Source organism: Mesocricetus auratus, unplaced genomic scaffold, assembly GCF_017639785.1.
Source record: "Mesocricetus auratus isolate SY011 unplaced genomic scaffold, BCM_Maur_2.0 Super-Scaffold_100019, whole genome shotgun sequence".
Classification (NCBI taxonomy): domain Eukaryota; kingdom Metazoa; phylum Chordata; class Mammalia; order Rodentia; family Cricetidae; genus Mesocricetus; species Mesocricetus auratus.
Genome location: NW_024429200.1, coordinates 28083122 through 28107691, shown reverse-complemented (window position 1 = coordinate 28107691; position 24570 = coordinate 28083122). Strand labels below are relative to the sequence as shown.

General features: G+C 37.8%; 1 protein-coding gene across 4 annotated transcripts in view; it reads left to right on the top strand.

Moving 5' to 3' along the window:
- Positions 1-10711, top strand: part of Phf14 (PHD finger protein 14) — a 120488-nt gene extending 109777 nt beyond the window's left edge. For all 4 annotated transcript variants that reach the window (XR_005869686.1, XM_005080957.4, XM_040728479.1 and 1 more), the window contains one exon: positions 10513-10711. Coding sequence is in view for 3 of the 4 variants with exons in the window: in XM_005080957.4 (XP_005081014.1) it covers positions 10513-10587 (75 nt within the window). In the remaining variant the exon portion in view is untranslated. The remainder of the gene's footprint in view (positions 1-10512) is intronic.
- The last annotated feature ends 13859 nt before the right edge of the window (positions 10712-24570 follow it).

Here is a 24570-nt window from a genome sequence, read left to right as displayed (position 1 = left end):
TTAGATGAAAGCAAAGGTGGCCATTTCCACATTATTTTGTGGAACTTAAGCCTACCCAGAGGAAAGGTGATTTTCTTTGATCCTGAACATCAAGTGAATTTGTTCACCAAACCGTTTATACCAAAAGGTAATTAAAATAATATAAAATTAATCCAGTCTATGTTTAACAAAATTAACTAACTATAATCTGCTTAAACCACTTAATCTTAAACATCCTTTAAAAACCATTGATTTTCTTGGGAAAAATAAACCATCTATTTTGAAAACAAAAAATTACAACTGATATGTTTGTCCCTGATCATAAAGTGCCACTATAGCATGTGTTTATTTTGCATGTAATTTTCTAGATAATATTTAAATTTTTCTTGAAGTACAATATTCTCTTTTTATCTCATAAAAAGTTAATGTGCCATAGGAGATATGTTACTTGGAAATCTAATGAGCTATTAATTTCTAATAAAACAATGAAGATTAATGGGCTCACTCTGGGGAAAATATCACTCAAGTTGAAATACATATTTTGAGACAATTTAGTCAGATCATTTGAGAGTAAAGTTTTTATAATTTGGTTCCTAATAAGTTTATTTCTAAAGGTTTAGCCCTTGATATTGAGCTTATGCCAATAAAAAAAAGATGCTTATGTTAGATTGAAAAATGACTTATTTTGAAGATGCATGAAACTGATCTCTGGAGAGAGGAAAGTATATTACTTTGATATCATAGCCCAACCTTGTATAATGTCAATTATTAAAAAACAAACTCTCCCTACATGATGCCATAGAGTGAAAATATGTCCCAGATTCTTCTAAAATAAAAACTATGTTTAATCAACAAACTGATCTATAAGTCAACAGCAACAAAAAGAAGATGGTTCTTTAGCAGTTGATTGCCAACATTTTCAAGTAAGGCAGAGGTAGTTACTGTGTTTACATGCAAGTTCATTTTTCCTCTATATAACAGGCATTTTGAAATTCCCTATTCAAGGTATTAAAGTAAAATGTCGTTTATTAATGGGACTGTCTGCTAGTAAAAAATACAACAGTTGACAATAAAAACTGATTATGTTGCATTTGTCACAATACAGTTGAATCATGTTCTAAACTGTAAGAAATAAAATCATGTTCTTAAAGTATAAGAAATAAACACATAATAGTGAGTTTCATTGATGAAATATTACTCAATAGCTTTAATTTTCTGGTAGGCAGTATATACTGATTTGCAGTGTAGCGTCTATAACGAGCTGTTGATACTGTGGAGATGCCCGAGTTTCCATATTCATAACGGAGTGCTACATTATTGTCTTTGAGCCAGCATTAAGAGTTTTGTGAAGACATTTTAAATACAGATATTAACTAAGTATAGAGCTTAGTAGAAAGAGAGGAGATCAGAGAAAGAGTAAGACACACGCATGCGGGCATGGGCCTCTCAAGGAGGAGTTGCCCTGAGTGTCATTTCTGCATTTACCTTTAGTGTTTGTGTTGAGATGACTTTATATTGAAGGAGCTGTAAAAGTGGTAAAGAGAGTACTTGTGCTCTTGTCCAGCTCCTCTTGAACAACTTAGAGAAGAGTTACCAGACATAGAACAGAACCCTTAGCACAGTACTCAGAAGTAAATGTTGGTGTTTATTTGATGTTACCAGTGCTGCTGCCTGTCTTTTTTCTCTCTGGCAAGATGCAGTCAAGGCTCACTTTTGTTTGGTCAGTTGGATCTTCTTAATCTCTTCCCTTTGGTGATGATTCTCTGTTCTACACTGTGTCATGGCTTTGTCACTCAGTTATTTTGTAAAATGTCTTTCCATTTACATCCTTTTTGTTTGTTTTTTGAGACAGGGTTTCCCTGTGTAGCTCTGGTTGTCCTGGAACTCACACCATAGACCAGGCTGGCCTCAAACTCATAGAGCTCTGCCTACCTTTGTCTCCCGAGTGCCGGGATTAAAGGCATGCGCCATCACTGCCTGGCTTACATTTGTGTTTTCCCAGTGTGCTCTCATGATTGGGCAAGTTATATGCTAATGAGAAGTTTCTGTCCTACATTACTATCAACTCTGGGCTTGGCATTGGAATATATGCTATGTATTCCTGATGATGCTAACCTGACCATCAGTTAGCATGGAGTTTGTAGGGTTTTTCCACTAGGAAGTTATATTTCCTTTTCAAAAAGGAGTTACAGATCTTCTATATTTGGATGACAGTCCAAAGAGTTGTTTTACTTTAAGTCTCCAGACAGTTTAAGTCCAATGACAAAATTGATTTCACACTCTTGTCACTGTGACCATCATTCACTGAAGCAGCCTTAGAAACATTTTATCTTTATTGACTTGGTGACCAAGGAGAAATGTAGGAAAATGAAAGATGTTTCACATACATATTATAGTCACAATCACATTAGCCTAACACTATCTTTTACTCTGATGTAGCTTTTGTAATGTGTAAAGTAAAATTTCTTTAATAAAGACACAGTATACTGAATAAATTCTTAATTGAGATAGTTTATGAATTTTCAAACCTATTAGTTGAGTATTTAATTACTTAGATACCTTGTTGTTCCTTAACATCAGAATTATCATAAAGATATTTACAACTATCTGACTTCCATAGAGAATTTGAGGAACTTAAAACATTGAGGTAGCGTAGCTACACATCTGAGTAACACTGCTAGATAAACTCAGTGGTGTGTTTGTATATGTGTGTGAGAGAGGGGGGGATTAATGTAGAAGATGTCATGAATTTGGGAGACAATAGGGGAGAAAGTGATGATTTAGAGAGGAGAGAGATAGGTGTGAAAAGATACAGATATGGTACTTATGTATGAAATTCTTAAAATATTAAAATACTTTAAATCCTGTGTTTAAAGTCATGATGGTTTTATATTTGTGGTTTTTATGTCTAATTTTTAGCAAATGGGCTTATACTCAGTATCCTCTTAGCTTAATTGCTATTATTTTATACAGTTTTTTTTCTCTTACCCTTCTTATGCTGGGTCTGTATCTTCCACTGACTGATTTCATTTCCTTCTGTGTAAATTGCACCTCCGTAGATGATTGCTTCCACTCTTAGAGCTTTTCTTACCTGGCAGGTCAGTCCTTCTTGGTCCCACATCACAAAGAAAAGTCCAAAGTCCTTTTTAACTGTCCCATGTCCATGCTATCAAAAGTATCCATTAAGGAAAAGTAACAGGAGGGCTAAAGATTTAGCAAACTTCCTTATTCTGCAAGTTCTGCTCCAGAGTCATAATGTAAGAAGCAGAGAAAAATACTTTAAAAAGGTAGTATTGTCAGAAATGGAATTAGAAATGCCCCACTCTCTTTCTGAGGTTGAGTAAAATTATTGCTTTTATTGTCTTTTTTTTTGAGTGAATGAACAACAAGTGAAATATTGCCGTCTATTTTTGAGATGTTAGAGATGGAACTTGGCGCTCAAATGTGCTAGATAAGAATTCAACCGCTGAGCAATAACCTAGTCCTCCATTCTCCTAATGATAGTTTTAGTTGAGCTGATTTTTACTAAGAGCATGCAGTGTTACTTTAATTTTATAGTATATTCCTAGAAGTTTTAATTAAGTATGCAACTCTGTCATAAGGAAAATCCATATACTTTTTACAGTAAATTTAATTAAGCATTTCTTGTAAGTTCATTTCGGTGTCTACCATGGCCCACTAAAGTTGGAAATCAGTTGTAAAATGGCAGATTAATTGCCTTTTGTATGGAATGAATTAAGAATCTCAAATATGCAAAGTCAGGAAATGTAATTAGAGTCCAATGCACTTACTCAGTGCATTGGAAAACTGAATGCAGAAGTACAGAAAAGGGCCAAAGGTTGTTAAATGTAGCACATCACACACGTTTTACACTTTACTTAATGACCCAAGTGTTTATTACTATGAAGTAAATGCACCATTTAAAGAATTATGGTGGAATTGTAAAGCATTAAAAACTCCAATTAATGCTAGTCTGAAGTATGCAGTGTGTTCATTTTGCCTGAAACATTTTCATTATCATCAGTATTTTTCCAGTTATTAAGATAAGTTTTTCCTCATTGTGCAGCACTAGCATGTTGGCTGTGGTAAAGCATGGTCTTAAGTACTGTTGAAGTTAAAACTAATGGGTGCCCCACGCACATCATACATAAATAAGCACAGTACTTACTTAAATTAGTAAAAGAAAGTGGTGTCTGAGTGCATTGTGAAGCAATGTAGATGTATTAGCATTCTTCTCCTCTTCTATGACTCTAAACTTTGTAAAAATATGTTTGAATTGAAATAGAATTCCATCATTTTCTCCCCTCCCAGCTACCTTCTTACTAACTCCTCCCATAACCCCCTAAACCCTTGTTTCTGTTATTATTGTTACACATACACACATCTGCATACATGTGTGTACAAATATGCATAAATATAACCTGCAAAGTCTGTTTTGTTTGTATCTATGTTTTCAAGCCTGACCACTCTGCATTGAGCAGTAAGGAGTCTTATCTCTGAGAGAGGCGAATTATCTTTCTTCCAGCTGACTGCAGACTTTTAGAATAGTGTGTTTTTAAAAGATACACAACTTACTTTTTAAGACGAATATTATTAAAGCATATACATATTTGTGACTGTAAATTTAAATGTAACTTGAATAGCTATTCCTTTTCTGATCAGTCAAAGGAATATTAAATGAAAATCTTTTCCTTTTAAGAAAAGGGAAACATTTCCAGTTAGTGTTTATCTGTACCTCACTTCGATTAACTGCAGTAGCAGCAAGCATCATCTCTGAATAGCATGGTTGGGAAAGTAAAAGCAACTGATTCCACTCTTGCTAAAAACAGCTCTCTAATTTCTCACTTATTTCTAGAAATAGTTTGTATGGTCAAACTATACAAGGACTTGATAAGGACATACTTTCTACTTAGGAAAGTAACCTCTGCTCACACTGGATATGTAAGAAAACATAGAACCCCACAGGCAAGGAAATAAAACAATAGCGTGGAGCTTAGTGAAGGAATTTTATGTGGAGCCATAGGAAGAAAAAGTTATTTTTAGCTTTTTTAAGTATAAAGATGTGGGCATCTTGGTGTTTGTATTTTTGTTTTGTTTTCCTTAAAAAATATCTTTCCCACATGTTTTTGTATACTTTTACTTAAAACACTAAGTTAATATTATAATTTAGAACAAATAGCCATTTATTTAATATTGAAGCGTTTTTATTTAAAAACATTTTAAGTTTATAGATAACAGGACAGACAGTTCTAGCTCTCCTTGTCCAGTTGACTGCACTGTTTCTGTCTTGTGTAACCATTGTGCAATTACCAGAATTAGAACGTTAACATTGGATGATTTTATTAATGACCCTATGGTATGTTTTCAGTTTGCCCACTGGGGTTTTTATGTTCCAGTATTACATGCTACATTAAGTAATCACACCACCTTAGACTTCTACAATTGTGATGTTTTGTCATCCCCGACCTTGGCAGTTTTGCAGACTACTGTTCAGTTGTTTTCTAGAATATCTGTTGGGTGCTTTGCTGTAGTTAGATACTACAGGCTGGAGGCGATGTTCCCTTTTTAGTGTGTCACATTGGTATAGTGATACTAAGTAGGTGATATTGACCTTGATCATATGGCTAACATATTTACTGGGTTTTTGGCTATAAACTAATGTAAAGAAACAACAAGGAAATTGTGTGCCTCTTTATAATCTTACTTTTAAAAGAAATCCTTTAAAACATGGCAGTTTACAAGGTAAGCCTTTATTTGTAAAGTATGAACTTGAGTCCACAAACTACCTGAGCAGTGAAATCTTCCAATGTTAAAACAATTTGCCATTGATTAGAGTTGGTTTCTTTGTAAGAGAAAAGAAAAGAAGATGGGTAGGTTTTATTAATTAACAAGAAGTCTTGAACTATTTGAATTATTAACAAAAGAAAACTGCCATTGTCAGTAAGGGGAAATAGAACAAGTCTCCATTGCAAATCATGAGCACAAGCTAAATACCATTGGATGGAAATCTTACAAGTGCTATGCAGTAATCAGTAAGGATTTCTCTTTGACAAACATGGCAAGTGTTTATGTATACTTCTCTTTCACAATAACTCTTTATTCTCTGCCACCTAGATAGAGTGTTAGACCATTATTACATGCCCCCTGTGTACCTGGAAATGATGACTCCCCTCTTTCTCATCCTGTCAGTAAAAACAAAAAACAACAACAACAACAACAAAAAAAAAAAACACAAGAAGGCCAAGGAAACATATTTAGTCATTTGGTATTATGGGTGTTACTGTCAAATGAATATACATTTTCAAAATTCCACATCTGATTAAAAGAACTATGAGGCTATTGGAATCAATATGTTTTCTGGAGTTTGAATAACAAGCTTAAACGTTAAGAACATGCCTTTTGCTTGTCAGTACCCCCCAAAGGGTATGCTTTCTTGACAGTTGCTTCAGAGATCCTTCGCAAAATAATGTCAGATTTGTCAGGACTGTCACTAAGAAAACGATCCGTGTAGCAGGGGTCTTCTTTCCCTGGGAATTAAGCAGATGTCTTAGCTCAGCAAAGTGAAACCCCTGCCACGAGAGGCAATCGAGTAGTAAGGAAACTGTGCTGAAAGCCTTCCTTTCTTCTCAGTTTCACTTGCTGTATGCTTATTTGTTAATGATACTGAATGATTTTATCAGTCTTGAACTGTGTGTAGAGTTCTTCTAAATTGGCCTACAATGTTGAACATGCATACTTCCAAGGACAGTCCCATAAGAGCTTTACAGGATCAAGCTGGAATGATTATGTTTAAAGTAAAATCTATTACTACTATTTTTACACAGTTACACTATAGCAATTTCAGTGTTACATCCCAGAAGTTAGACATGTCTTTTCCTCCCCTCCATGATCCTTTGCTATACATAAGTCACTGCTATAGTGATATGAAATAACAAATAGATGTACTTATAATGATTATATAGGTGTTTTAAAGCATAAAAAAGGCAACATTTTTTTTTGTTGTGCAAGTTTCAGTATTTCACCCCCCTTTTTAAAATTTAAATTAGAAACAAGCTTGTTTCATATGTCAATCCCAGCTCCCTCCCCTCTTCCCCTGCCCCCTCCAACTTCCCCCAAGCCCCCACCCAATCCCCACTTAGCTTCCTCCAGAGTCTGTCATTTCATTGGAGCAGCACCTAGGCCTTCCCCCATGTGTCCAGGATGAGAGAGCATCCCTCCATGTGGAATGAGCTAAAAAGGCAAAACTTTCAAAACTTCAGAATAAAGAAAAGAAAGAGACAGTTGTGTATTTATCCTAAGAGGAGACGGTGCTAGAAGACACATGACTTTGTAACCATGCTTCCTGTTTAGGAAAAGTCAACCAAAGAAGACTGCTGATGTATTAATGTGTTATGCTGCAGTTTGCCTCTGTTATGTGTTCCATATATTAAGCCATTTGTAACTTAGTGGAAATTGCAAACTTTTATGTAAAATTCTGCTAAGTAAATTAATAGAATTCCCCTATCGTTTCTGCTCATTAAATACAAAAGCAAAGTATATACTTTCTAGATCTCAGATTTCCCAGGCTTATTACCTCATCTCTACATCTGTATTTTTAATTTGTTTTGTGTATATACATAGGTGTTTTGTTTTTGTTGTTTTGTTTTTTTTGCTTGACCACATATATGTGTATGTGTGTGTGTGATGCCCACAGAGACCAGAAAAGGGCAGCAGATGGATTCCTTGGAACTGGAGTAACAGTTGGTTGTGAGCCTTCATGGAAGTGCAGGGAAATTTGTAGAGAGAAGCCTTTTCATTGCCAGCTGCTTTGGTTTTTCCCCACCAGTCGGCTGGGCTCTGCCGCGTTGTAGTCCCCAAATAACACACAAGATGCTATATTAATTATGAAGCTGTTGGCCTTGCTTGTTTCTTACTTGCTGGCTCTGACTTAAGTATTTATCCCATAATTGTTAATCTAAGTATTTCTCTTACCGAAGAAAAGTTCCAGACATCTTACTTCTCTGGCAGGCTACATCGTGACTCCCTGTGTTTCTCCTACCCAGAATCATCCTGGACTCCTAGTCCCACCTATCTTGCTTCCCTATTGGCCAACAGTGATTTATTGACATATACACAGGATTTCCCCATCAGAAATTGATCCTGGGTCTTCTGGAAGAACATCCAGTGTTCTTAACCACTCCTACCCCTATCGCCCCCTTACATGTCTACTTTGAGTTAAGAGTAGTGTCAAAGTTGCTAGATACAGTGAGATACATTTTATTAACTGGGAAATCCTATTGTTCTGTAAACTTAGTAGATGTTCAGATGATAAAGCCTTCATTGGTTTCCCATGACTTAAGGTCGGAGTGTAAAATGACTGTATTGGGGGCTGGGGAGATGGCTCAGTTGTTCTTGCTGAGGACCCGGGTTCTGTTATCAGCACTTACATAATGGTTCACAACCATCTGAACTTTCAGTCTTGGGAGATTTACAATCTACCTCTTCTGTCCTCCACGCGCATAGCAATGGATGTGGTACACATACATACGTGTAAATCAAGATTGCCGGAAGTGTGACTGCTGAGTCAGGAATGACAGTACACACATCTTATTTTTAGACTCAGATACTTCATAAAATTCATTCAGCAAACCCTGATTAGACCCCAGTTGCATGTTAACTGTACGCACTTAGATGGCAGAAATAGAATATAAAGAAGAAGAAGCTCTGCTTTGAAAGCCATCCTGGGACAAAGTGCTTTCCCACTGTCTCAGTTTCATTTCTGCTGCTGTGATAAAACACCATGATCCAGGCCACTTGTCACGGGTTTAATTGGGCGTACAGTTTCAGACTGTTAGAGCATGGAATAGCAGAGCAAAGGTGTGGTGGCGGGGGCAGCTGAGAGTTCACATCTTGGTTCACACGCCAAGAGGCAAAGAGGGCACACTGGAGATAGGGCTAGTCTTTTGAAACCACAAATCTACCCCCAGTGGCACACTTGCAACACTTCCCAATCTTCCCCAAACAGTTTCACCAACCAGGACAAAGTATTCACACATAGAGAGCCTGTGGGGCCATTGGCGTTCAGTCACCACACCCTCGTTAGCAACTGATTTCACCCCCTGACAATGTCTCACTAGAAGAAGACAGTAGAAGGTAGAGAATTTAGATTTAATTCTGAATGGATGTAACTATACTGTAATTTCCAGGAACTCTTACCTAAAGAAAGCTACCTATTTACTAGTACCTCTTCAGGTGTTGGTTGATGGAAAATGCCTACTAATTAGATAAGTTGGGGCAAAAGTAAATGACATATAGTAGTAGTTGGAAAATATACAAAGTTGCATTGCCAGGATGATATTAAAATTCTATCTCTGGTGTCTCATGTATCTATAATGCTTCAGAATGGGTGGTAATATTGATAATTTCTCTACTTTTCTGATGTCGACAGAGTCTAAACCATTAATGCTCTGCAGGTTAGAGATAAAACAAAGAACTCTTTCTTCACTTCACTGATTGTAGAAAAGAGGTTTGTTGTTGTTTGTTTTTGTTTTGTTTTGTCCATAGAAAGCAATTGCATACACCTTAACACTAAGCAGAACTCGAGTTATTTGATTTGCTTTAAATTGCTTTTCTAAAATACAGAGGTACAGGGTGATATTTTTGGTATTAACTTTAAAGATACTTGAGAATTTTTGCCTCTCTTTTAATTAACTCAGTAATAGCTTAGGCAGTGCCTCTATTTCAGTTAATAAAATGAAAGATCATATGTGATAAATCCAAAGTAACAAGAAAGCAAAACTGCTTGGTACTAAGATATTGTTGTAGGAATGTGTATAATAAGATAGCTTACCAATTATAAGATGAAATACTTTTCCAGACTCTTATTATTTATACTTTGAAGGTCACCATTTAATATTAAGCACAGGGTACATTTCATTCCTGTGGTAGCAGACATTATGATGTCACTTCATTATCCACCATGTGCCATGGGAAACTGATGTGAATTATGAGGCCACCGCTTAGAATCGAAGCTGTAGAAGATTGTGAGCGGTCCACAGCATGGTGTGCCCATGTTTCCTATTTTAGAACTGACTGATCTTCAGATAACGTATGGTGGTACAAGTAATTGGAAAATTGACAGACCTGTCAAGAAAGTATGCTAGATGAGACCAAAATGCCATGCTGGAGCACATAAAGTGTCTTAGAAGTTAAATTTATTGTTTTTTATCAAAGAGCAAAGTAAAGCTATCTGGTTCTCTGACCACAGAGAGCACTGTTCAGTAGCAGGTGCTCAGAAAGTAATCCTGAAAGCCTTGATAAAAGTGGTTGCTTTTAAAGGCAGATAGTAAGTTTTAATCAACATTAGAAGAAAATACTATGTACTATTTATTAAATGTTAGTAACTTTATAACGACAGATATGCAGTCTTTTCCTTACGGATTCTGGAATCAGAATAGCACATTGTTTTACTGGTAAGACGCTGTTAAATGTGTTGTCAGGCTGAAGTGCTCTCTGAAATTTAGAATTTCATGTTTGCTAAAATTTATTTTTCAGGAAGACGAAAATGAAGCTGAAAGAAAAAATGCCTCTCAGGAGCTCAGTGTGGAGCAGAAAAATCCTAAGAAATAAAGATTTTCTGTTGTTCTGGAGAGTCTGAAACCCGTGCCGAGGAAACTAACATTTCTAGTTTGTAAAGTGTTATTGTAAAATCTAATTTGCAAAACTGTTCTCAATAAAGTCCTTGAAATAGGAACTTGTATTTGGAATTTATGCTTCTTTTTTAAGCAATTCAACTTTGTTTTAATAGCCAAATTAAATAGCATCTTCTGTTTTTTTGCTTTGTTAGTGATGGTGGGCTTTGTTTTTGTTTCTTCTAAAGCATGATCTCACTGTGTACCCTTGTGGACCTGGACCTGGAGCTCCCTCTGTAGACCAGGCTGTCCTCAAACTCACAGAAATCTGCCTATGTCCCTCAATTGCTGGGACTAGTTTGGGACACCATACCAGCCTTTGAAATGTTTTTAAAAGGAAGAAATTGTCCAGAATGCAAGAAGAGGATTTTCTTTTGCCTGTGACCTAAGTAGTAACACGCCTAGTGGCCAAAAAGAAAGGTCTGAGAGTGTGTTACTCTTTTTACTGTATTCTGTTGTCATCTCTAACATGGGCTGTACCAGAATTCCAGTTCTCATTTTAAAGAAAACCCAGGACTCTGGTTTGCTTTTCTGTACCTGTGATAGAAGCTTTGGGGAGGAAAGGGTTCACTTCAGCTTACACTTCCAGGTCTCAGTCCATCATTGAGTGAAGCCAGTACAAGACTGAATAAAGAGAAGCCATGGAGGAATGCAGCTTACAGCTAGCTTGTCTAACATATTCTCAGCTAATTTTCTTACACGTCCTGGGCCCAACTGTCTAGGTATGATGCCACTCAAAAATGGGCTGATCCTCCACTGTCAGTTAAGGCAGCTCTCACAGATATGGCCCACATGCCTGTATGATTTGTGCACTTACTTAATTAGAGTTCCCCCTTTCCAGGTGAGTCCAGGTTTGTGTTAAATTGGCAATAAAACTACAGTATAGTTAAAAATAATAAAAAAATGTTCATGCATGGGAAACCAGCCAATGTCACAGGAAATACTAATGTATTAGCTTGTCACATGACACTGTAAATTTGCAGAGGGGCTGAAAATATTGTAGTAGTTCTTGGTAGTAGAGATAGTGCCATGATTTTTAATTCATAAAATATTTAATAAGGGGACTGGAAAGATGACTCAGTGGTTAAGAATGCTTATATCTTATAGAAGACTGGAGTTTGTTTCCCAGCGTCTAAGTCAAGAGGCTTACAGCTGCATATAATGCTAGCCCCAGGGAGATCCAACACTTCTGGTCTTTGCAGGTGCCTCAGTTCATGTACACACACACACTCACACAAACATTCAGTCTCCTTAAAAATAGTTAACAAAGGACCTATTTATCTGTCCATACAAACTTTTCTCAGCTATTTCAAAAACCATCTTTCTGTGTTTCTCTGGCTTGGCGATCTTCCAAACTGTATCTGATCTGTATTTTTAGTAGTGTTTTCAAGCCATATTATCCTCCCTGACTCCAATTTCTGAGTGGTTATTTGCCAACTCCAGCAGGAGCAGTGAATCTAGTTGTAGTTTACAGAACCAGGTATTTCTGGCCTATGTTTTTGTTTGATTATTGAGGGCAGAGTTGCTTAAAATAAGGGGCAGAACTTTGGGAGGCTTGTAAGAGAATGCTAGCATACGGTGCCCTCTCTCTGAGAATGGAATCGGTGTATTTTCCCCAGAGTCATATTTTAGCATCTGACAAGCTCAGTAAATGTGTGACACTAGGATGTGCTGGCAGCTGTGATACAGTTAGCTGAAATGGGGAAAAACTGCAAGTAAGTAAAACAAGAAGTCCATTGAAGGACAGCCTCCAATCTGACTGGAAATCAGGAAAGCCGCTAAGACTTCCAAAGCAGACCTCCTGGGTGAATTCTAGACCGTCAAAGGAAAGGCTGAGAAAGCAGTTCAGAGTCTGCACAGGGAGTCTGAAGTAAGCAATGTCAAAATGACTGAGACTTTTTTTTCCTATGTGGATCTGTTTCAGTATTGTCACTTTTTTTGTTTTGAAGTTGGGGGACTCTCTATGTAATATTGGTTGCCCTGTAATTTATAATGTATACCAGTCTGGCCTTGAATTGACAGAGACAGAGATCCTCCTGTCTCTCTGGAGTATTGGGATTAAAGGTGCATGCCACCATGTGTGGCTGTCATTTTGAAAGAAGACATGATAGGTCTTTCATACCCGAGCAGGCAGTTGTGCCTGGGGTTATGCAGACAGCTGTGCCTGGGAATATGAGATCCATGCTGTTGTTTTCCCATTTTAACGATGTTCAACGTGAGGCTTAACAGAACTAAATGAACCAATGCTGTGCACTTTGCATTTAACAGCAAGAGTTTAAACTCACAAAGGCCTACCCCCAAACATCAGAGTCTTTGCACAATAGCTACTAACACCGCATTCTTTCCATCCATGTTTCTCTTCTAGTTCGCCCGTGACTCTCGGCACCAACTTTCTAGGATTTTTATTCATTATTTTTAGATTTGTTTTTATCCTTTTTAACCATGTCTGTGTGTGGATATGTGCATGTGAGTGCAGGAGTCTTTGGGGCCAAAGAAGCCAGATCCCGTGGAGCTGGAGTTACATACAGTTGAGAAAAGACGAGTGGGTGTAAGAACACTATATGCTCTTAACCTCAGAGCCATCTCTCCTGGGCAACTTTTATTCATTCTTTGACTTTTATTCAAATGATTTAGAGGAAATGGCATAACTATGCTCTTTATGCTCCAAAATAGAAGCCTGTGTGTAATGTACTAACTAACAAGGAAAACACCTATCGTTTGTGACATTCCAAGAAATCAACAAACATTTCATTTGATTCTTATATGCTGTCATCTGCTCTTTTGATGCCTGCATTTATAAAATGACCTATTAGTGTAAGAAACACAGAGCCATTCTGTGGGCACATGAGGTATTTCTACTTAAGTGATACCTTTATTCAAAGTTCTTTGCACTGTCCCTTTAAAAAAGTTTTTCCATGGGGCATCAAGATGGTACAATGAAGAGGGGTGTTTACTGTCAAGCCAGACAACCTGAGTTTGATCCTAGGATCCATATGATGGAAAGAGAAAAACCAACTCAAGCAAGTTGTCCTCCAACTTCCACACACACACTTACATTCTTAAACAGCATGTACTCATTACTTTAGGATAGTTAGTGAATGTTAGAGTAAAAGTTCTTAAATTTCCCTTAGGAAAAATTTGTGTATGAATTAGTCAAAAGCGTAAAGCCCAAACTTGTATGCTTTGTGCTAAAATATATGGTATCTTTTAAAGATTTGCCTATTTTTTAAAATTGGGGCAGGGGTGTGCTCCTGTATGCAATGACTACAGAGGCCAGAATCATCAGATTGTCTGGACCCAACGCTAAAGGCAGTTGTGAGCTGCCCAGCATAGGTACTGGGTAAGAGGAGTGTGAGTGCTTAACTGCTGAGCCTTCTTTCCAGCCCCGTATGTAGACCACATAGTGGCACAGGTAATTATGTGTGCAACTGTCATTTATGACTTTGGTTGCACGTTACATATTTCACACTATATAGACTGCATTACATATTAGATCAGTCTGCCATAACAAAATACCCAAGGTGCATATGTTAAAACATAAAGTGTTTATTTGTTTAGTTTGGTATGTCTAGAATTGCTAGGTCAAAGTTTAGTCAGGTTTAATTTCCAATAAAGTACTCACCCTTCACCTGAGTTGTATTAAGGAACACTGCAATAGTAACTCAATGAGGCATCTGTGGCAATACAGAGTCGGTTTACAGAAAGTCTTCATAAAGATTAATAATTGGCACAGGATCTATAAGTTGATTTCTAAATGTAGTGACATTTATGATTTACTAAAGCTTGCCTGAGGACTCAGAAAAGCAAAGTCAGCCTCAAGCTATAGAGATCAGGCAGTGGTGACACACACCTTTAATCCCAGCAGCCAGAAGCATAGGACTCAGGATTAAGAGGTAGACGGATTTCTGTGAGTTCAAGGTCACCCAGCTCTACACAAGAATGGATCAGTCTAAAAGAGAATTATAGCTCACACCTTTAACCCAACATTGGGGAAATACATAAGACAGAAGCAAGGTCTCAGTAAGAGGCATTCAATCTCTAGAGACACTTGAGAGGCAGCAGTTTGAGACTTGGTGAAGAGCTTGTATGTGGATCAGCCCTTGAAGTCTGGGGTAGAGGTACTTGCCAGCTGCTTTGTTTCTCTGATACTAGCTTGAAGTTGGAACCCCAATATCAGTCTCTGGATCATTTGGTTTTTTTGTGCAACATCTAAAGATTATCCACTGTAATGATACCTGCCTGTTTTCATTATCAGTTTAGCCCAGTTACTTAGCTCATTTCCTGTCCAGTACCAAGTATAAGCACTGAGACAGCCTGAAACTAACGATGTGGAATGCCTGGAAAACACAACTTCCTTTTACATCATGACGCCTATACACCTAGCCATTCAAATGAATTGTGGTCCTGTTAGCTTCTGAGTTGTATTTCTTCATGGCTTCCAAGAATTTAAAAATAAAATACCTTTGCGTATCTCTATCACACTCAGCAGCAGCCTGGTTCTTTTTCTTAAACTGTTTAGTTTACACTCCTTCCTTAGGTCTAGAGTACAAACAGCAGAGGCAGGCAGGGATGTTACACCACACAGTTGATTGCCAAGTGGAAACTGCTAAATACATTTATTTATCTTAAATTCTTTAAACAAAACTTTAGGGAAACCACACAGTTTTATTAAATGCACCCATTTCGAATGTGTAACTCAATAACTAGGCAAATGTGTACATCCATGCATGTTACACAGGTTCTTCACGGGAACGGGAGATGGGGACATCTAGATTGGCCTACACAATAGGGACTGGGGAGCTAGACAATGGCTGGCTGCACATGGTCCTTGAAACTGAACGTCCGCAGTCCCAGAGCAACAGTGGGAGCCTGGAAGATCCCTGGAGACCCGCTGGTATTCAGTAATCGTTGGAAGGCCAAAGAGACTGGAATCTGAGGACAGCAACAGCAACTATAAGACTCACTCAGGAAAAAGCAAAGACAGGCAGGCAACACTATTCTTCCCCTCATATCTCCTTCTTATATCTTCTTTCTTATCTCATATCTTCTTCCTTGAAGTTTTGCCTGGTCTAAAATTTCACATAGTGAAATCACAATATACATAACTTTTGTGTCTCATTTCCTTCACTTAGCATTGTTTTTCAAACAATTTATTGATAAATGTTTTCATCATGTGACTATACTACAATTTGTTCACCTGTTGAGAGACATTTGAACAGACATAAAATTGTAGAAACATAAATGGCGAAGAAGCATACAAAATAGACATCATTATTAATTAGGAAAAGGCTAATTAAAGCAAGTTGGAATAACAAATCTACCAAGTTGTGGATGTGGATGTGTGTCACCATGTTAGTGAACACTGTAGCCACTAATTGATTATCTACTTGTACCTATTGAACAGCTGGACTAGAGCTACGTCAATCTAAGATGTACCAAATATTGGAGCTGTAGTAAAAATAATAACAGTATTTCAGTAATTGCATTTCTTATTGTGTGTTGAAGTACTTTTTGAATAGGTTTGTTTTAAATTTTTACTTTACAAACTGTGACCACTAGAAAATTTGAATTTAAATACTAAGAATTGTATTGGACTACTGGACAGTGGTCCTGAGCTACAAATATGTAAATGAATCTTAGCAAGATACACAAAAAAACCCTAAAACTTTCAGATATTATTGGTGGAGATAAAAAATACTAAATTGTTTTGAAAAGGAATTTGCAGTTCCTTCATGAAGTTAGTCATACTCTTTGTGCATAACCCAGTAATGCTACTATTATAAGAATCGACACAGGTAGAGGAAAACATGTTCATTCAAAGATTTGTACATGAATATTTGTAAGTCTTACTCGTAATGGCTCCACTGTAGGGGAAAGCTCACATTCCCAAGATACTGTTCAAGCCCCAAGGGGTACGTGGGACACGTGAGGATAAAAGGAAAAAGGAAAGTAAATCTCTCTTGAATCTTGGCCACTGTGGGGGACCATAGAGCTCTTCCCAGTAAGTGATTTCTATATTTAATAAAGTATCTCAGACCTCCTTTTCAAGTAGCATTGTCTCCGGTTTCACTCCACTCTGGAGCAAATTAGTGTTTCTAATCAGCTATACATCACACTAAAAACCAGTCACTCCTTTCACCTATGTAATTGCAGTTCACAAACTTAGGATCTAATTTTTACAGCTGTAACCATAGTTTTTAAAAAAATCACTTCATAACTATCATGAAAGGTTAAGTAAAAATCTAAACAATACACAAAGGACCCATAACTTTTAACATTCAAAAAGTGGTGATGTAGCTTTTTTGAAAATAGTCTATTGAGTCAAATCTTTTTCTATTTTTTCATTTAAATTAGAAACAAGCTTGCTTCACATGTGAATCCCAGCTCCTCCCTCCTCTCCTTCCCCACCTCCCCATCAGCCCCCTCAGCCCCCCATCCCCACTTTGCTCACCCGGGAGGGTGAGGCTCTCCATTGGGGATCTCCAGCGTCTGCCATTTCATCCAGGGCAGAGCCTAGGCCCTCCTGCAAGAGTTCAGGCTGAGAGTGCATCCCTCATTGTGGGATGGGCACCCAAAGGCCATTTGTATGCCAGGGATAAATACTGATCTACTACCTGAGGTCCCACAGATTGCCAAGACCTCCTCACTGACACCCACATTCAGGGCGTCTGGATCAGTCCCATGCTGGCCTCTCAGCCATCAGTCTGGGGTCCATGAGCTCCCCCTTGTTCTGGTCAGCTGTCTCTGTGGATTTCATCAGCCTGATCTTGACCCCTTTGCTCATCACTCCTCCCTCTCTGCCCTGGGTTCCAGGAGTTCACTTCAGTGTTTAGCTGTGGGTGTCTGCCTCTGCTTCCATCAGCCTCTGGATGAAGGTTCTAGGATGGCATATAAGGGAGTCATCAAACTCATTATCAGGGAAGGGCATTTAAGGTAGCTTCTCCACTATTGCTTAGTTTGCCAGTTGGTGTCATCCTTGTAGATCTCTGAAATCTCACTAGTGCCAGATCTCTCCTCAAACCTAGAATGACTCCCTCTATTATGGTATCTCTTATCCTGCTTTCCTCTATTCTTCCCCCTACTCAACTTTCCTGCTCCCCCATGTCCTCTCCCCTCCTCTTCTTCCCCTTTTTCCCAGCTCCCTCTCCCCTCCCCCATGCTCCCAATCTGCTCAGGAGATCCTGTCCCATTCCCCTTCTCCAGGGTACCATGGATATCTCTCTTAGGGCCCTCCTTGTTTCCCAGACTCTCTGGCAGTGGGACTGTAGGGTGGCACTCCCCTGATCCATGTCTAAAATCCATATATAAGTGAGTACGTACCATGTTTGTCTTTTTGTGACTGGTTTACCTCACTCAGGATGGTTTCTTCTAGTGCCATCTGTTTGCCTGCAAATTTCAAGATTCCATTGTTTGTTCCCGCTGAATAGTACTCCACTGTGTAAATGTACCACATTTTCTCTATCCACTCTTCAGTTGAGGGGCGTCTAGGTTGCTTTCAGGTTCTGGCTATTACAAATAATGCTACTATGAACATAGTGGAACAGACATTCTTGTTGTATGAATGTGCATTTTTTGGGTATATGCCTAAGAGTGGAATTGCTGGGTCTTGTGGTAGATTCATTCCCATTTTCCTGAGGAATCTCCATACTGATTTCCAAAGTGGTTATACGAGTTGGCACTCTCACCAGAATAAACTGTCATTGGTGTTTTTTATTTTAGCCATTCTGACAGGAATAAGATGGTATCTCAGGGTTGTTTTGATTTGCATTTCCCTAATGGCTAAGGATGTTGAACACTTTCTTAAGTGTCATTTAGCCATTTTAGACTCCTCTATTGAGAATTCTCTATTTAGTTCTGTATCCCACTTTTTAATTGGATTCTTTGGTGTTTTGGAGACTTGCTTCTTGAGTTCTTTGTAAATTTTGGAGATCAGCCCTCTGTCAGATGTGGGGTTAGTGAATATCTTTTCCCATTTTGTGGGTTGCCCTTTTGTCTTGTTGACTGTGTCCTTTGCCTTACAGAAGCTTCTCATTTTAATGACAGCGTATTCTATGTTTATTCTTTATTTAAATATGACTATAAATTTCATTAAATGCTACCTATTTTTTAGGGGTTAGAAAGTATAAATGAGCGATTAGCAGATATGTGTACCTGTGACTTGGTATTTGAATATCTGTGACGTTATAGCAAATACAACATGTTCTCCAGAGGGCAGTGACATCCTTTGGTAGCTTTCTGACCATCTAGATGAAATGGGAGTGGGGGCAGTAGTTCTTTTCTATACCTTTAGTAACGTAATCATATTATTCATTTGGGTTGTACATTCTTTTGCAAAGGAGTCACTAATTTTGTTTTCCTCTAAGCAAAAGCATTGAATATATCTGTATTCTCCCACATACAATATAATTTGTCTTGTTTTTTTCCCAGTTGCAATAAATATTTGCTTTTTCAAATTGGATGTGAACAACTCACAAACAGAAGACTATTGCCTATAAAAGTTTCACATGGGTACATTAAATATATAGCAAAACCTTTTGAAAAAGAAGCAATAAATTAATTTGATTTGCCACTTTTCCGGTGACCGTGGTTCCTAAGGCCTATGCAGGTTTCTGTTGATTGAGTTCTGATACTGCTTGGGACTAGGGCAACGTCCTCCTGATACCAGACTAAATAAGCTTCACTCTCAATTGTGAAAGTTGATTAGAAAACTACTCCATTTTCCATTGCCTTTTTTACATAGCCACGGATGAGCAAATTTCTTCTCCATTTCAGACTATCCTGAGCAATCATAGCAGGTAATAAATGTCTTCCCATGGTGAATTTGATGTGATGTCCTTGGCTTTGTTATCTGGAGAGGAAGTTAAGCAGTTAAAGCAACAGTGTGAAAACATAAGCAACTATGGTATATAATTCTGATTTGTTTTAGAAAACTCTTAATTTCCTAGTTACAAAGCCAAATAAGAATAACCCTTTAAAACTATTGAGCCGTGAAATCCATTCTCCTTAAGGGCTTTAAATTTGGGAGCACACTCATGAAATTTATAGCTTTGATGAGATATATTTTGCCTGCAGTCAAGATGAGAGCTAGATCATTGGTTTCCCAGCATGACACCTATGTGTTCCTGTGTGCCCAAGATTTCATTAGGCTGATAATAACACAGCCAACATCACATTAATGTTTACAAGGTTGCTTTTGTCACTTTTACATCTTCCATTTACACCTACAGCATGCTAAATAGCTCACTCCAAAAAATAAGACACTCCTTACACCGCTGTTGTCAGTAGAGTGAAATAAAACCACCATTTTCATATTTGTGGTGTTCAAGCCACAGACTATCAAACTTCTAGAAACAATAGATAATTGGATCCATCCAGATGCCCCTGCCTGACCATTGTAGCTTTCATTTTTGATACTTGGAGATCAGAAAATGTGGCGAGGTAGTTTTGACTCTAACCATTTTGGGCAGAGCCTGTTTTAAAGGAGGTGTGAAATTGTTGTTGCTTTTAAAGATAGGTATATTTCTTCAGGACATTCAGACTTCAGAACAATGAGCAAGTAGGATATGTACAACCTAAAGTTGTCCACCCAGACAGGAGTCTACCATATGCCTCACATAATGAATAAGGAATTCTATAGGAGGAAACCTATTATTTGGACATGGTGGTGCTATTTTTAAATATTAGGCAGTAAAATTCTGTGATTAAGGAAATAAATTCTGTAAGCTGTGTTCTTTTTTTTAAAAAATAAGATTTATTTATTATGTATACAGTGTTCTGCCTGCATGTATCCCTGCAGGCCAGAAGAGGGCACCAGATCTCATTATGGATAGTTGTAAGCCACCATGTAGTTGCTGGGAATTGAACTCAGGACCTCTGGAAGAGCAGGCAGTGCTCTTAACCCCTGAGCCATCTCTCCAGCCCTATAAGCTGTGTTCTTAAGTTTGTTAAGAATAAGGTGTTTTATCTGTAAGTTTACTTACTATTCCCTCTACCATTTACTATTATTGACAGTCCCAGACAATAAAGAGATGAGAAAGAGTACAATGAATTTTGTGTACTTCGTGGTGAGATTGAACAGTTGTTGATATTTTTCTTGTTTTGATTTTAATGAATGGCATTTATCTGTAATCACCATTAAGGAATCTAGATTCATATTTATAGTCTTGTACCTTGGGCAGAAATATAGAATTAGTCAGAGCTATAAGCCATAAATGTTTTTCAGCCTCCAGAATATTGTTGAACTAATATAGCTTTATAATTATACTAACAAGGGATAAAACTGGTGCCTTTAAAATGTTATTTTGTCACTAAAATTAAATTAACAAAAGGAACATCTGTTTGGGGTTATGGTGCCTTCTCCTGGGGAATACTTTCTTTGAGGCCTTCATTGACTTGGCCTTTATTATCTAATTGAATCTAATTCTAAGTCAGGAATAGTCTCATGGAAATTTCCTGGTACAATGTTTCTCTTCAGGGTCTTTAGACACATTCATTCTTTCATTGCTCTCATTCTAGCTCCTGAGGGAGAAAATCAGTCTTACTCAATAGTCATTTCTGTCTGATAGATCTGTATCACTTCATCATCAGGCAAATTGAATTTCTATACTATTGAGCAAAACAATCCTTCCATACCACAATTCTGCCCTCTAAAAGTTTAACAACTTCATTTATTTTTAATTAGTTCTTTGAGAGATCCATACAACATGTTTTGACCACTTTGTGCTGCCCAAATATTCTTGGAAGTGTGGTCTTCCACTGGAGTATGGACCAATACCAGACTACACTTAGAGAAAACTATTTCCTCTTCTAGTAGCAAATAACTGCTAATGGTTCTAAAGTAATAGGTGGCAATTCATGGTTTGATCTAGTTTACTTGCACATTGAGCTGCATTCTTTTACAGCCACTGCATTCTTTTACAACCACTATGAGTTCATGTGTGTAGATTGAAATATTGAACTATGAGTATCACAATAAGTCATTAGGCATAAGTTGGTTCAATACTGTGTTCATTTATCAGAGTATTAGTAGTCGGTCTTCCCTTAAGGCTACTACCTCTCTAGGCACAGGTTCTTAGCTTGGTAACCACGCCAGATACGAGTATCATCTTATGGAATAAGACTTAAATCCAATAAGAAAAAAATGGTTGGAGACTTCCATATTTGTGTTATTATTACACCAGTCAGCATGCTTTGCCAGACCAATCATTACTGTAACTCCCAGGGTTCACATCTAAGGATGACTTTTCTCCTCTGGTAGTGTGCATAGAACTATGAAAGCTAGCCAGTGGGAATGAAGCTTTCGAGTCAGCAATGGCTTGATTTTTCCCCTCATGTTCTATGACTCAAATATGTGGTGTCTTCGACAATATAGTCTCACCATCAAGATCTGGAGGGCAAACTAAGAGCATTGCCCATATCCTGTAATGAGAAGTGATTAATAACACTAAAGACCTTATGGAAAAGACATATAGAAACTCACTATTGCAGAAGTGTGTGTGTGTGTGTGTGTGTGTGTGTGTGTGTGTTTATATATGTCATGTTTATCACAGCAGTACCCACTTGCACTGTGGTTTTTATATATTAGCCTCAGGTGTCTAGTAGGGATATTATTGCACTGTAATGAAGTAAGTACATTTTATGTGTGTATGTATGTATATAAACATATATATAGTAGTTTTTTTTTTGTTTTGTTTTTCAAGACAGGGTTTCTCTGTATTGTTTTGGAGCCTGTCCTGGAACTAGCTCTTGTAGACCAGGCTGGCCTCGTACTCACAGAGATCTGCCTGCCTCTGCCTCCCGAGTACTGGGATTAAAGGCATGCGCCACCAACGCCCGGCTATATATATGGTAGTTTGAATGTAATTTGCCCTTATAATCTCATAGGGAGTGGCACTATTAGGAAGTGTGTCTGTTGGAGTGGGTATGACCTTGTTGGAGGAAGTGTGTGACTTGGGAGTGGACTTAGAGGTTTCGTCTAACCCAGTGTCTCAGTCAACTTCCTGTTGCCAGCAAGATGTAGGACTCTCAGCTATCACTCCAGCACTGTGTCTGCCTGCATGCTGTCATGCTGCCTGTCTTGATGATAATGGATTGAACCTCTGAAACTGTAAGGGAGCCACTCCAGTGAAATGTTTCCTTTTTAAGACAGTAATAGAAACTCTAAGACAGAAGTTGGTACCAGGGAATGGGGTACTGCTGTGATAAACATGACATATATAAACACACACACACACACACACTTCTGCAATAGTGTGTTTCTATATGTCTTTTCCATAAGGTCTTTAGTGTGATTAATCACTTCTCATACTCCCTACCTTCCTCCTCCACTGCAGTTTAAACTTTCTTCTTGTTTTTTTTCCCTTTTAACCATTTATGTAAGTGCGTTTTGTCTCCCACCCCTTAACAGCCCTTAATCATAGCATACTCCTCTGCCACTTGACAAACTCAACTATAAACCCAGGTGAGATAGTCAGTGCTACTAAGTGACCATGTTATACAAAGTCCATTTCATGTACAGTCCTGTTTTACTAGCAATGGGATAGTATTGCATTATAAATGTTTACTTGGAGTTCTCTGTATGTCTACAATCCACAAAGTAGAGAGAGGTAGCAACCCAGCTCTCTTAAAGCCTCAAGCATGTTTATAATAGAGATTAAAAGAGTATTATGGTATTATGTATAAAAACATACATGCACACATACATACACTTATTAGCTCATCTCTCCCGTCCCATCAGATACGCTTAATAAAGTCAATAACTTTGTAAGGTCCACTGGATATACTTCCTTTGCTGACACATCATTCTGTGAACCTCTGCTCATGCTGTATACATGCTGTGGCTTTAATCCTGGTCACCCAATTATACCATCCATGGTTAAACTCTTCTGCTTAAGTATCATTAACTGTTCCTTAATTTGTTCATCAAACAGCCTCTACTATGAGCTATACTCTGTGATGTGTTGCTTGTCTTGGCTCTCTGTGTAGTCTGGGTACAGACAGATAAAGAGAGAGAAGGTTGTCATGACTAAATGTTCCAGTAGAGGTTGATAAATGACAGACTGTGGAAGCTAAATAAGCTTAGGCTTCAGGAGAATGATCTAAAAAAAATAACACCTGAGTCCGGCTTTGAAGGAATGTTTTTATTTTTTAAACAGAAGTAGCAGTTAGTGTGAGTAGCATTTCAAAGAAACAAAATGAAAATAGACAAAGGCAAAATCTGCAAAGGCTAAAGATAATTTAGCTTCTGTGAATCCCAGAAAATGTCAGACAGAGAGCGTTCAGAGTACTGCCTGGGCAGATAGGAGGAGACTGCACTAAAAAGTCTCTGGGTCTGTTGAGGACTCCTCATCTTGTTCTTTAGAATTGGGTAAGTAGTTAAATCACACGGAGCTGAAGAAATACCTGAAGTGGCTGAACAGCATTGTTAATGTCATTAATGCCACTGAATTGTCTACCTTAAATGGTTAAAACAACACGTTCTATATTTCGAAGTTTAGTATAATTTTAAAAATTAATAATAGGGCACAGAAAGAGACAATTGAAGTAAATACTTTAAGTGGATAAATTGTGAAATGTATGAATTATATTTTAATAATGTTGTTTGAAAAACTAAGCCCCTAAGAAAGAAAACCATGTACAAAGCATTTAAAGCTCTGATAACGCTGTGCTCTGGTCAATTAAGTCAGAATGTCTAGAGGTGGGCTGAGCATTCCGTACCTAGTAAAATGCTCCAGGCAATCCTAATGTGCAGTCACAGTACAGACACACTGCTGTAGGCAATAAGGAACCAGCGAGGAATTTTAATCGAGCGAATAACTTGATCGGATCTGCATTTCAGGAAAACCACTTTGTCAATTGCATGGAACATAGATCATCAACTTTTTTGGTTCCAAGTGAGGAGCCATGTGGATGGCAATAGAAT